The following is a 13,397-nucleotide window of genomic DNA, read 5'->3' on the forward strand; positions in this document are numbered from 1 at the left end:
ATAATACATTTCATTTATAAGTGCCTTTTAAAACTCTCAAGGAAACTTTAGTGATGTATATAGCGCTTTAACAACAGTTGAAGCTGTAACAAAGCACTTAACATGGATAGCTAAATAGCCTGTGACTGTAAAGTGTCCTTGAGTTTTGAAAGGCGCTTATAAATGAAATGTATTATTATTATATACAGGAAATAAATGAAACAAATATTTGATGAACCAATGGTTTGATACACTTCGTAAAAAATCGTTTAATTTAACTCAAATGATCAATATTGGTGGTGAAGACACTGTGAATGATTTTTTTACAATTAACAAGAAACGTCAACAAACAAGCAGCACTTTATTTTCATAAAAAAAATGCAAGTGCCATTTTTAAATAATCACTTCAACAACATTCGACGGAAATACAATATTTCATCCTTGTGAACCATATCTTAATTATTCATGGGGTTGTCCGCGACTGTAACGTATAAAACGACTCAAAGTTGGACAAAACTCAATATGAAATGACGTCAAACGATTGTCTCCTAATCGCTGTCGGCATCATCGCTGATAATTCCCTTGAGGTTGGCCCAGTTTGATGTCCTTTTGTGTACTTGCCGCACGTTGTTTTCCTCCTCGCTATCAGAAACCGAGCTCGGCGGTCGCTGCAATGCATGTCGCTCGGATTCACGTTGTTGTGCGAAGGCTCCTCTTCGTTTAGGTCGACCTGAGTAAAGGAATCATTCACGACAGATTGTTTTGTGGTATGTTTAACACACAATAATAATAAATTTCTAAGCTCCTTTCAAAACTCTCAAGGTCACTTTACAGTCACAGGATACGTTTTGCTGTGGGTGAGCAGCGGCAGCCACACGCGCCAGCGTTCACGCAACCCGGAAGTAACTCAAATAGATAGGCTAGATAGCTAATGGATAGCAAATAAATAGCTAATAGTTAGCCAGCAAGACAGCCAGTAAGCTAATAGCCTTTCAAAACTCTCAAGGTCACTTTACCGTCACAGGATAAGTTTTTCTGTGGGTGAGCAGCGGCAGCCACAAGCGCCAGCGTTCACTCAACCCGGAAGTAACTCAAATAGATAGAAAGCTTGCTAGCTAGCTAACGTATAGTAAATAAATAGCCAACAGCGAGCCAGCTAGACAGCCAGTAAGCTAATAGCTAGAGAGCTAGCTAGCTAACGGATAGCAAATAAATAGTGAATAGATAGCCAGATAGCCAACAGATAGCCAACTAGACAGCTTACAGCCAGCCACCAATATGTATGTATTGCATTGTATTTTGGACAGCCGCCCTCATTTCAAGCTCATATAACTCCAGACCCATATCATTTAGGACTTAACTTTTTTTCTGTTGAAAGAAGAGAGTTTGAGGTTTCTAACGCTGCATTGAATGTTTATGTAGTCCTAAAACTCAATATTGTATGGATCCTGAAATTTAAGTGACAATGACAAAAACCCTGGCCTAGGAGTGGACACATTTTTTTGCACCTGTCTGGCAGTGAATGAGTTAACCCCTAAGTACAAAATGGACACGGACTCCGAAATAATATTTGCTATCACCTTGACTCTCAATGATGTTGCTGACATCCAGTTCAGCAAGTTCTCGGGCTTCTTCTTTCTTCAGACGTACCTTCTTGCATTTTTTGATGGACGGCTGACCTGCGTCAAATCAGTGCGGCGTGTTATCAATGCTGATACAGACCGTTCTCTGACATCAATAATAATAATAATATTACATTTCATTTATAAGTGCCTTTCAAAACTCTCAAGATCACTTCACAGTCACAGGATAAGTTTTTCTGTGGGTGAGCAGCGGCAGCCAGCCACATGCGCGAGCGTTCACTCAACCTGGAACTAACTCGGAAAGAAAGCTAGCTAGCTAATAGATAGCTAACAGATAGCTAGCTAGGCCTTCACTCAACCCGGAAATAACTCAGATAGAAAGTAACTCAGGTAGAAAGCTAGCTAGCTAATATACAGCTAACAAATAGCTAGCCAGGCCTTCACTCAATAAGGAAGTAACTTAGATAGAAAGTAACTCAGGTAGAAAGCTAGCTAGCTAAAAGACAGCTAACAGATAGTAAGCTAGGCCTTCACTCAACCCCGAAGTAACTCAGATAGAAAGTAACTGCGGTAGAAAGCTAGCTAGCTAATATATAGCTAACAGATAGCTAGCCAGGCCTTCACTCAACCCGGAAGTAACTCATATAGAAAGTAACTCGGATAGAAAGCTAGCTAGCTAATAGATAGCTAACAGATAGCTAGCTAGGCCTTCACTCAACCCGGAAGTGATAACAATAACAATAGCATTAATAATAATAATAATAATAATACATTTCATTTCGAAACGGCTTTCAAAACCCTCAAGGTGACTTTAGTCACAGGATAAAGTTTTTCTGCGGGTGAGTAGCGGCAGCCACACTCAACCCGGAAGTAACTCAAATAGATAGAAAGCTGGCTAGATAGCTAGTTGTGTTCATTCCGTATTCTTAGTGTCTGTTACAAATTAGCTACATAGCTGTTTAGCTAATAGATAGCTAGCTAGTTAGCTAATAGCTAGCTAGCTATCATTTCATACACATTAAACAGTGTGAAGCTCCACATATTTTTTTTTTCTTGATAATTTTTTTTGGGGGGGTGGCAGGGATAATAAAAAATAATAATAATAATAATAATAATAATAATAATAATAAATCCTGGTAACTAATATGAAGACTGGCAAGTGATTTTGCAAATAAAGCTTATTGCAAAATAAGCCACGTTCAACTGTTACGGTTTGTATCACCACTGACCGTGAACGCCGAGATCTTCCAGCTCCTTTTTCAGAACAGCAACCATGGAGCGAACAGAGCGACATTCACCAAGGAGCTTCTTGTAATTGCGTCTTTCCCCGCAGAGAGAAATGTAACGTTTGAGCCTCACGATTGCTTTGTCGTCTTCCTGTATGAAGAATCAGAGCCAAGCTCTTGTCATTTGCATTTTTTTTGCAATAAAATGAAAAATTAAAAGAACGGGAGCCGCACTAGTATCTAGTAATTTTTTTTTTCCGAACTACAGTGATACCTTGGCTTACGAACTTAATTGGTGCCCAGAGTGTGTAAGGTGAAAAGTGTGTATCCCAAAACTTAATTTGCCATAGGAAACCATTAAAACGAGAATAATCCGTTCCCAGGTCCCCATAAAACATATTTTACTTTATTTTCCAAGCCTTGAAACTACACAAAATATACCTTATTTTATGTATAATAAATGTGCTATAGTATTATAATTAATGAAATAAACTGTACTGTGATGGTCGTTGATGGCTTGATGGAATGGTCGGTTTCATCAGCATTAAACACTTGATGAGGAACGTAACCTTCTTTTACCATCTTGAGGAATGATCCCTTATAGGTGCTTTTTCTGCGGTAATTTTATCTAGTTCATCAATTGTGTTCTGTTTAGCTGGGTTGACAGCTTTTTGTATCAATTGTACAGATGGCTTGTGCGGGTTGTTTGTGGAGCCTGATTGATGGGATATTTTAACCTTGCAGTCTACACTCTGTTTACCAAGGTAAATTTTTCATAAATTTAACGTTCGTAAACCGAAAAGTTCGTAAGCCAAGGGGTTCGTAAACCGAGGTATCACTGTACTTTACCTTGTCTTTTTTTGCAGGAGCGTCTTTGTCTTTTTTCCTCGACTTCTTTTGTCCACCATCTTGATCCTTTTCCTTCTTTTGCTTGACTTTGTTTTCTTCGGTTTTGAGTTCTGGCTCGTCCTCCAAAGAGGGCAGAGATGACGAATCAGAGTCTAATTGGTTTGTTGTCTTTTCTGCCACTTTTTCTTCTGCTTCACACAAGAGAGATTCATACAAAGTAGCACAAAGAACAGTGAATATTCGTAAAATATAAAGTGTGCAATTTCACCTTTTTCATTTTCATCAGACGACTGAGAGCTGTCATTCTTATTTGAGTTACTTTCATCATCATCAGCAGCACAGCACTCTGACGTGTTTCCTTTTTCGCCATGTTTGTTTCCATCTCTCCATCTGAGTTTTCTCCATGCTTTTCATTTTTCTTTTCAGGTGATTTTCTAATTTCCTGCTTTTCACCATCTGATCCAGTTTCACTATGTTCTTCATCTTCATCCTGCTCACTTTCTGCTGCATTATGTTCTTCATCCTCAGATTCTGCAGCAGAGTGAAAGAAGAGACAATTATTTTGTACCCCCCCCCCAAAAAAAAAAAAAAAAAATCAAATATATATATATATATATATATATATATATAAATGTATATTAAAATATCTATATATAAAAATGTATATTAAAAAATATATATATATATATATTTTTTTTTTAAATATACATTTATATATAAAAACATTTTCTTTAAATTTAAATTTAAATTTGACTAAAAATCATCATGTCAACAACAAACTCACCAGACTCAGAGCTCACACGGCAGCTGGATTTTATTCGCTTCGACGTAACTTCATTTTCGCTCTCACTGGAAATGTCATTTTCCCTTTCTCGTTTTTTCTTGTTTTGGGCATCCTCAGGCTCCGACTCGTCATCACTTTTGGTCTATTTGGGCAAAATAAAATATTTGGTTATTATCATCTTAGTCTGATTTGTCTGTCCTGTTTGGTAAAAGTAAGACACACACACAGCATGCAAATGAGATGGATGAAGAAAAACATTTGTGTACACTACCTGCATTTTTATAAGCTCCTGTTCAACCACCTTTTTCAGGAGACTTTTGGCAGAATCACTCAATGCGTCACTTCCCACTTTCGCCAAATAGCGCCGTTTTAAAATTCCCAAAGTTAGCGATCTGAATCACAAACAAACACATGATTTAACACAATAAGGATTGAAAAAGATTTACTGAAAGATAGTCATGTAGTATTGGCAGAAACGTTGAGTAAATAGCGGGTGTCCCCCATTTGACTTTTGACATCCAAAACTATCATTAATAAGACGTACATATCGTCATAATTATTATGTCACCGTTTGTAATGTTTTGTTTTCTCCCATGGGCTTTCGGTTACAGCTGACCATTTTTAAAGATGGAGGAGAATGCCTGCCCCATCAGTGAGCTTTACGCTTGGACGAGCGACAAAGTTTTTATTACCAACTCACAGAATATTGTTTCGCAATAAACTCAAACAAGTTTAGACAATTTTACCTTAAATCTTCTTCTGCGCGAAGCTGTTCGCGTACAAACTGGCGGATACTTTTCAATTCACTCTCACGCTTCATGTTCAGTTTTGCTACGATTTACGTGCTCCGTGGCGGGAGAAATAAATCGGAAGTGACGAATATAGACATCCGGGATAAACATTGACAGTCAAGTGCCGTGTTCCCTCGCCAGTTCACAGTTCGGTGACAGCGTATTGACTTTCTCGCCTGATTTCGGAGGAAATTATTATATAATTCACGGTTCTGCTGCGGTTTTCACTTTCACGAATAAGAAGCAGTCCTGAGCCTGGAATTTACTTCGGTAATAATTATTTAAAATGTCTATTTCAGTGGATGCAAGAATTATACTCAACAAGCCTGTGGGTTAATTTCCATTTTTTAAAACAACAGATACTGTCATCTCAAACATATCTTTAAAAAGTGGTGGACAAAAATATTTAAATACAGTGATACATTGGCTTACGAACTTAATTGGTTCCCAGTAAGTGTGTGTAAGGCAAAAAGTGTGTATTCCAAACATTAATTTCCCATAGGAAACAATTAAAATGAGAATAATCTGTTCCCAGGTCCCCCCTAAAACATAATTTTCAACTAAACAAGCCTTAAAACTACACGCAATATAGATTATTTTATGTATAATAAATGTGCTATGGTATTGTAATTATTATAGTATTGAAGAAGAAGAAAAATAACACCCAAAAAGCAAATTAGATTCCTTAATTTATTCAGAACGTTTCTCACCACAGTAGGACGGAAGTTGCAAGGTGAAGTAGTGCATCATGTTATGGGATCATTTTTTAAAAAGGAAACAGACACAAAGAATTAGGCGTGCACAAAACATCTGAAGATACTGTCCATTCATTGAAATGGGGAAGAAATGCGATATATTAAAAAAAAAAAAAAAAACATTAAAAAGCTGGTCGCATTCACTACTTGACCAAAAACTCGGAACAAGTTTTCGCATTATTTTAACAAGACATGAAGAAAAGTGAAAAATCATGGCTCAGAATAAGATACGAGACAATCACCTTCAAGCCAACTTAAATAAAACATGTCATCATTCATGTGTGCTAGAGTGCAAATGTATATCCCCCACTGAAACATGTGTTAACACCGGGATTGCATACAAACGTTAAATACACAATAAATTAGCTTCATAAATTAATTAAAAACACATCCCAGAAGCGACAGTGGAAATAATTTAAATATGGAAAATTAGAGCTGCCTAACTATCTTATCACCTTTAGACACCCCCCCCCTCCCAAAAAAAATGCTTCGCAGGCTGTTCCAGTGTTAACATAGCAACGCTAAACTTGAGAACATCTATTGATGTGAAGTCGGACAATAATAGAAGCAGATGGAGCCTGAAAATAAAGTGTTCCCATAACGTCTTAACACAGCGATGGCTGCCAGTGCATATCATCAACACCCGCGTTAACAGAAGGTGAAGAATATTGAAATCATATCGACGCCAGTGTCGTGACCCAGTCTAGTTTCTCCTATAGTGATACCTTGGCTTACGAACTTAATTGGTTCCTAGACAGAGTGTGTAAGGCGAAAAGTGTGTATCCCAAAAATTAATATCCCATAGGAAACCATTAAAAAGAGAATAATCCATTCCCAGGTCCCCATAAAACATAATTTGTTGCTTTTGTAAGCTTTAAAACTACACAAAATATATCTTATTTTATGTATAATAAATGTGCTATGGTATTATAATTAAAGAAATAAACTGTGCGGTATAATAAAGTAATTTTATTTACCTTTGTGATGGTCGTTGATGGCTTGATGAAATGGAGTGGCCGGTTTCATCAGCATGAAACACTTGAGGAACGTAGCCTTCTTTCACCATCTTGAGGAATGATCCCTTGTAGGTGTTTTCTCTGCAATAATTTTACCTTGTTCCTCATCAATTGTGTTCTGTTTAGCTGGGTTGATAGCTTTTCGCATCAAGTGTACAGATGGCTTGTGCGGCTTATTTGTAGAGCCTGATTGATGGGATATTTTAACCTTGCAGTCTACACTCTGCTTTTGAACTATCAAAGTTGAAACGAGTCCAAATTTCACTGTTTTCTATCCACCTTGTCACTCTCTCTCTGTCGTCTGCCTGTCTCTTTAATGTTTAAACCACCTCCCCCCACTGCTGCGTTCTTGACCAATCACATGTGGCTTTAAGACTGGGGGCGGGGAATAGAGGACAAAAAAAAGTCCGCTCCCATTTTCTTGTTCGGAGAACGGGCTCATTCGTGCGAATGACACATCACTCATTGTGGCGCTCCTGTGTGTATCCCGAAAAATAGTTTGTATGCCAAGGTAAAATGTTCATAAATTTAACGTTCGTAAACCAAGGGGTTCGTTAACCGAAGTATCACTGTATTTAAAAACTGGACGCTATTGCTTACCTTGTAAACATTTTTACCTTTCTCCAGTTACACCCCCAACTTAGCCAGCGACGAACGACAAACAAAGACGTTGTTGTCATCAAACAGATTCCTGCGGCGAAGGCGAACCCCTTTTTTTGTCTTCACATTGTTAATCTTTGTACACCGTTTGCTGGCCGTGCCCTCGCTCGTCGTGCATGATGTGCCTCCTGACGTGGATCCGCCTCACTCGTCTGTCCCCGCCCACCGCGCCCTCTTCCTCCGATTGGCCGGCACCCAACGACGAACCGGGGCCTCGAGAATCCAAGAGGTGTAATCCCCCAGGACCGGATCTTCGGCCATTCTCATAAATGAGGATATTGAGAGTTTCTTCGAAAATCCGAGCTTCGGGAAACTCAACCTGAAACAGCAAACGTGAAGGAATGTGACGGAAGAGGCAAGCGCTGAAGTGGCTAATGTGGTTTAGGAATGAGGTAGTCATACCTCAGTTTACGAACTTAATTGGTTCCCAGAAAGTGTGTGTAAGGCGCAAAGTGGGTATTCCAAACATTAATTTTACATAGGAAATCATTAAAATGAGAATAATCCGTTCCCAGGTCCCCATAAAACATAATTTTCTACTAAATAAGCCTAAAAACTACGCAAAATATACCTAATTTTATGTATAATAAATGTGCTACTGTATTGTAAGTAAAGAAATAAACTGTACAGTATAATAATGTCCCACAATATAACAGTACAGTATAATAATGTCCCACAAACGCACACCTCGTTCATGTTTTTCGATGATCTCCTTCTTCTGCTCGACTATAATTTTCTTTTGTGTCCTCTTCGGCTTAACACAATCCTGTGATGGGGTCTTTTTCGGTCCCATAATAGCAAAAGTACTCCACACGATAACAAACCACGTCTGCACTCAAACAGAGGGGGTGTGGAAAACTACACTGTAAAACCCAACAAGTTGAAAGTACTCAATTTTTTTATGGCAACTGATTACGTCAAAATTTTTGAGTATAGTTTACTCAAAAGTTTTGAGTAACCTGTACAGGTTACTCAAAACAGGTTACAGGTTACTCAAAACTTTTGAGTAAACTGTACTCAAAAATTTTGACGTAATCAGTTGCCATAAAAAAATTGAGTACTTTCAACTTGTTGGGTTTTACAGTGTAGTATACCAGCCACCGTGGCGCTCCGTGTGGTTTGATTAGTTAGTCGAAAACTAGTTTGTATGCCAAGACTATACTCTGGCGAATTTAATGTGCGTAAGCTAAAGCGTTCGTTAGCCAAGGTATCACTGTAATAGCTCTTTGTGAAGGTTTTTATAAGTGATAAAATGGTGTCTTTTTGATCCTTACTTTGGTCTGCTTCTTCTCCGTGGCATAGACGATGGACGTGCAGCATACTTCAGCTATTTTACGACCTTCGCCGTAAAAAGACCAGCAGCAAATCTCATCCCCGAGAACGTCTTTGACGAACAGGACGCGGCCGTTGAAGCGCAGTACGAGTTTGTCAAAAAGTTCGATGTTTTTCAACAAGTTGTCGTCTGAATTGCTGGTAACAAAAATACAGGTATACAAAATAAAAGTTTCAAGCTCTTTCAAGGAGATGTCTTGATGTGATGTGAGATTGAGCAACAACAAAATATATATATATATATCCGCCATTTTACCTGGTATACGAGTACTTGTTATTTCCTCTGTTGTTTTGCAATTTCACCACCGGCTGGAAGAAAAGAAAACAATAAATTAAAATAAAACCACAGTTGCAAGTTATTTTTTTATTTTTAACTCTTTCACTGCCATTCACAAATTTATTCAGGAAGTGAAAATATGACTTGGAACGCCATTCACGAATTAGTTTGTTTTTTCATGCTTGGTTGCCGATAAAGCGCTTGCCAGACCTCTGGCAATGTTTTTTTTTCTCTTCCACAAGGGGGCAGCATTTCCATTCCCCCCGCCCCATGTTAGCTCTTAGTTCCAGCCTCAGCTGTTGTTAAAGCTGGCTATCTATTAGCTATTTATAACAGATCCATTAGCTGGCTGGCTAACTGTTAGCTGTCGAGCTGACTGGTTGTTTGCTGGCTATCTGGCAGCTATTTATTAGCTATTTATGAGCTATCAATTGGCTGGCTGGCTAACTGTTAGCTGTCTGGTTCTTCGCTGGCTAGCTGTTGGCTATCTATTAGCTATTTATTAGCTACCCATTGGCTAGCTGGATGGCTGTTAGCTGTCTAGCTGGCTGGCTGTAAGCTGTTTAGTTGGTAGCTGTTGCCTATCTGTTCGCTATTTATTTGCTATCTACTAGCTAGCTAGCTTTCTATCTATTTGAGTTACTTGTTGAGTTGAGGTTGAGTGAACACTGGCGCATGTGGCTGCCGCTGCTCACCCACAGAAAAACTATCCTGTGACTGTAAGGTGACCTTGAGAGTTTTGAAAGTCGCTTATAAATGAAATGTATTACAATAATTATCATTATTATTATAGAAACCAATATGTTATGTATTGCGTTGTATTTTGGACTGCTGCCTTCATTTCAAGCTCAGATACTTCCACACCCATATAATTTAGGAATTAACTGTTTATTTTTCTGATGAAAGAAGAGAGTCTAAGGTTTCTAACACTGCATTGAATGTTTATGTAGGCCTAAAACTCAATATTCTGTAGGTCCTGGAATCCGAGTGACAATGACAAAAACCGACCATGCATGTTTTTGCCATGTAAACCGAAGTACCCGCAGAAAACCCACAATGCCGCAGGCTGAAATCGTACCTGGTAACTCTGCACTGTGAGGCGGACCACGTCGTTCACCGTGCCGCCTCCCCGTAAAATTATAACATAATTCCTGAATGAATAAACACAGTATGGTGGGCACCTTTCTGCACGTCGCAATCATCCGCTGCTCTTCTTTGACTGACGTGATCATTGGGATGCGACACACACTTTCAAATATGTCCTTTTGCTTCTAAAGCGGAGAAAAATACTTGTTGCAGTCAGAACAAATAATGGTCATGTTCGTTCATGTTCCTTAAGTCAAAATAAAAAAAAACTAGGAAGCACGTTACCTGCATGGCGTTGACACAGTGCTCGATAAGCCCCTGAACCCTGTAGTATTTGGCCTCCTTCAGGATCTCATCCAGTTCTCTGTGGTCATCAGGAAGCGGTACCGATCCATCCCGCAGGAAGTTCAAAATCAGCCCAAAATGTCGACCACTTCGATCTAGAATCACCCAACCTGATGTAGAATGAGAAGCAGTCAGTCACGGGGACTTGGTTTTCAGGATTGGAAGGGGTTCCGCTGAGGACCAATTTGAAATTGGCAACCTATGTCGCATATGGCGGAGGCTTGAAATTTTGTAAATCACATGTGTCAAAGTCAAGGCCCGCGGGCCAAATCCGGCCCGCCACATCATTTTTTTCGGCCCGCGAAAGCAAATCAAACTTGTTAAATTCCATGATGATTGCTATAATCTGAGCCAAAATTTCATATTTTTGGATGTCAACGACAAAAAAGTCATTATTCTTGACTTCAGATTTGAAAACGAGTTATTCATTAATTTGCTGTGTGCTCTCTATGTAATATTTGAAAGGATTTAAACATTCTAATGTCGTTCCCCAAATTCATAACGGCCCTCGAGAGGAAACCATAACTACAATGTGGCCCGCGGCAAAAAAAATGACTTTGACACCCCTATTGTAAATCGTCAATGTTTTTGGACTCCACTCACCGTCTGAGTCAATGTTGACCTCGGTTGCTCCATTGCAAATGCTGTGCAGCAGGCTTTCCTCCTTGGTTAATGTCTGGACAGTTGTATAATGGAGTGAACCACCCACATTTAACTTGACATATTTGCATCCCAAAAGACCCTGATGTCTGTCTTCAACAGTTCTCTGGAAATCAGGCTGGAGAACAGCAGACTGGGCAGTGTTTGCAGCATGACTGCCGACGGACGCCTCAGCAGACATGGAACTGATTGGTTTCTTTTCGACTGCAATCACACAAAGCAGGTCGTTTTAATGCAATAGAACGGAACGAGTACTTTGTCAACTCACTTGGTTTTTAGGGACGATAAGAATGAAAATAGAGCGGAGGATTCAAGCTCATTTTTTTGGTGAATGTTAGGCAAATATATGGACATTGATATGTGGAGTGGGGTTAAGGTAAATGTGTTTTTTAAGTTGATAAAAATATTGAACAGCAGAGCTTCAGGACTAATTTAAAGGAAAACCGACGGTTGTGTCCATAATTTGTAAAATCACTTCAAATGACTTCTAATGATCGTATTTTACGAAGATTCCACAACATATAGCTATATTTTACGTTTTAATACTCGCGCATGAATATTCAGGAAGTCTTGTTTTTGAGTTGATGACGAGTCCTCACGTTACATCACTGAAGGAACGCCCCTGACCGAGAATGTGACACACAATGCATTTTGGGTACTTTGTTTGGTCTGAAAACTTCGTGTTGATCGCGGAATTAGAAGGAAAACTACATAAATAACACAATGGTGAATCGTTGTGTGTTACACCAAGACTACTATTTGATACGAGTTGACACAAATTCCCAGCAGACAAATCAGCCCATTTCCAATGGAGCTTGTGCGCCATCTTGTGCATTTTCTGGGCGCAACATTGGAGCCCAGACGCCTCAAAATGAGATGGAAGAACTTTTTTAATCGATTGCAAACATTTATACTTTCCTCTTCAGAACTATTTGAATCATAGTCATAACTGGATGAGTAACAAGAAAGCATCTTCTCCGAATCTGAAGCCATTGTTTTGATTTTCTAGCAAGGCAAGATGTCCTGGTGTGACGTCAGGAACAAGGGGGCGGGGCCTTCTGCAACAAACTTTCTGAGGTCATTTTGAAGTAGTTTTAGGACACTTTAAGTCATTTTTATTGGTGTTTTGCATTTGACTAAAAATATCAGCCTGCGTGTTTTGGGTATTTTAGATGCTATTAAACGTTTTTCTGATGTCAGTTGGGAAACAAAAAATGGTGTCTGTTGTCCTTTAAGTAAACACACGCGACAAAACCTGACATATCAGTTCGTCTGGTCGGTATTATGACTTTGTATATAGTTGATAATAGAAAGTACTTACGACACTGAACATCAAAAGGATCCTGAGAATGGAAGTATCCTTTGACCACTTTCACTGCCTATTTACTAACCGGCCCGAGAACAATACATATGCTCGTATTGAATAAGATAAACCTTTCTAGTTGAACGAGAGCGAAAGTAACGTTCGACGATTCATTTTTGTGTGTTGGCTAGCGTAGCTAATCAAAATAGCAACATCGAATCATCAATTTCGCTTCGTAAAATTATTGTTTTCACATTCTTTGTGCTCGCAAAATACGACTGCGTTAAAGAGTCATTATAAAAAGAAGTACGTATTTAGAGACAGCGTAAGCAAATTTATTGTTTGCCTTTCGGATTTTTCAGTTAATCTTAGCAGCTAACTGGGTCATTCGATTATGACGGCACGACAGTTTTTCCGGTTTTTTTCTTCTTCTACTACTTCAATGACGCGGTTTAAACGAAACATCGACACGTTACTGACACCTATCGAATTAAAAACTCACAACACTTCGACCCTTCGAGGTGATTCCTAAACTTTTAATCAATCATGTTATGTCATGGAAAAAATCCCCGTTGTTTCTTTCATTCAAAAACAAAAAAAATAGTAAATGAAACACAAAGTAAATTATAGGACTGCTACTACAACGATTTAATCTCAATGTATACAACACATTTGAAATACATAATATGAAATGTAAATTTCCCCACTGTGAGACTAGTAAAGGCTAATTCAATGCAATATTTATTTACAC

At 38.8% G+C, this 13,397-nt stretch overlaps 2 protein-coding genes across 3 annotated transcripts; both read right to left on the minus strand.

The window, feature by feature from the left end:
• Positions 1–236: 236 nt before the first annotated feature.
• On the minus strand, positions 237–5,725 carry hirip3 (HIRA interacting protein 3). Its single transcript, XM_089018777.1, is given in 9 exon segments — positions 237–709; positions 1,560–1,658; positions 2,792–2,939; positions 3,638–3,825; positions 3,906–3,969; positions 3,972–4,168; positions 4,422–4,563; positions 4,693–4,813; positions 5,168–5,725. Coding segments are annotated over 9 exon segments (1,215 nt in total). The 5' UTR covers positions 5,242–5,725; the 3' UTR covers positions 237–527.
• Positions 5,726–5,888: 163 nt separating this feature from the next.
• kctd13 (potassium channel tetramerization domain containing 13) lies at positions 5,889–13,063 on the minus strand. 2 transcript variants are annotated; one of them, XM_089019296.1, is made up of 8 exons: positions 12,665–13,063; positions 11,894–11,965; positions 11,287–11,547; positions 10,624–10,793; positions 10,434–10,523; positions 9,232–9,284; positions 8,918–9,113; positions 5,889–7,962 (listed from the first exon to the last, which is right to left on the minus strand). In XM_089019296.1, the coding sequence occupies exons 2-8, from the start codon at positions 11,895–11,897 to the stop codon at positions 7,714–7,716; spliced, it is 1,023 nt and encodes a 340-aa protein (XP_088875422.1). In that variant the 5' UTR covers positions 11,898–11,965; positions 12,665–13,063; the 3' UTR covers positions 5,889–7,713. The 2 variants fall into 2 exon arrangements, with proteins under 2 accessions (XP_088875422.1, XP_088875423.1); XM_089019297.1 differs by lacking the exon at positions 11,894–11,965.
• Between the last annotated feature and the right edge of the window lie 334 nt (positions 13,064–13,397).

The sequence above is a fragment of the Hippocampus bargibanti genome, linkage group LG17, assembly GCF_051943395.1.
Source record: "Hippocampus bargibanti isolate YZ-2025 linkage group LG17, ASM5194339v1, whole genome shotgun sequence".
Lineage (NCBI taxonomy): Eukaryota > Metazoa > Chordata > Actinopteri > Syngnathiformes > Syngnathidae > Hippocampus > Hippocampus bargibanti.

What these genes read in the sequence shown, in the direction of transcription:
- kctd13 (XM_089019296.1), bottom strand. An exon ending in GGTCAACATTGACTCAGACG is followed by an intron (nt 10,794 to 11,286) that starts GTGAGTGGAGTC and finishes ATTCTACATCAG; the next exon opens with GTTGGGTGATTCTAGATCGA. An exon ending in ACTGTGTCAACGCCATGCAG is followed by an intron (nt 10,524 to 10,623) that starts GTAACGTGCTTC and finishes TCTCCGCTTTAG; the next exon opens with AAGCAAAAGGACATATTTGA.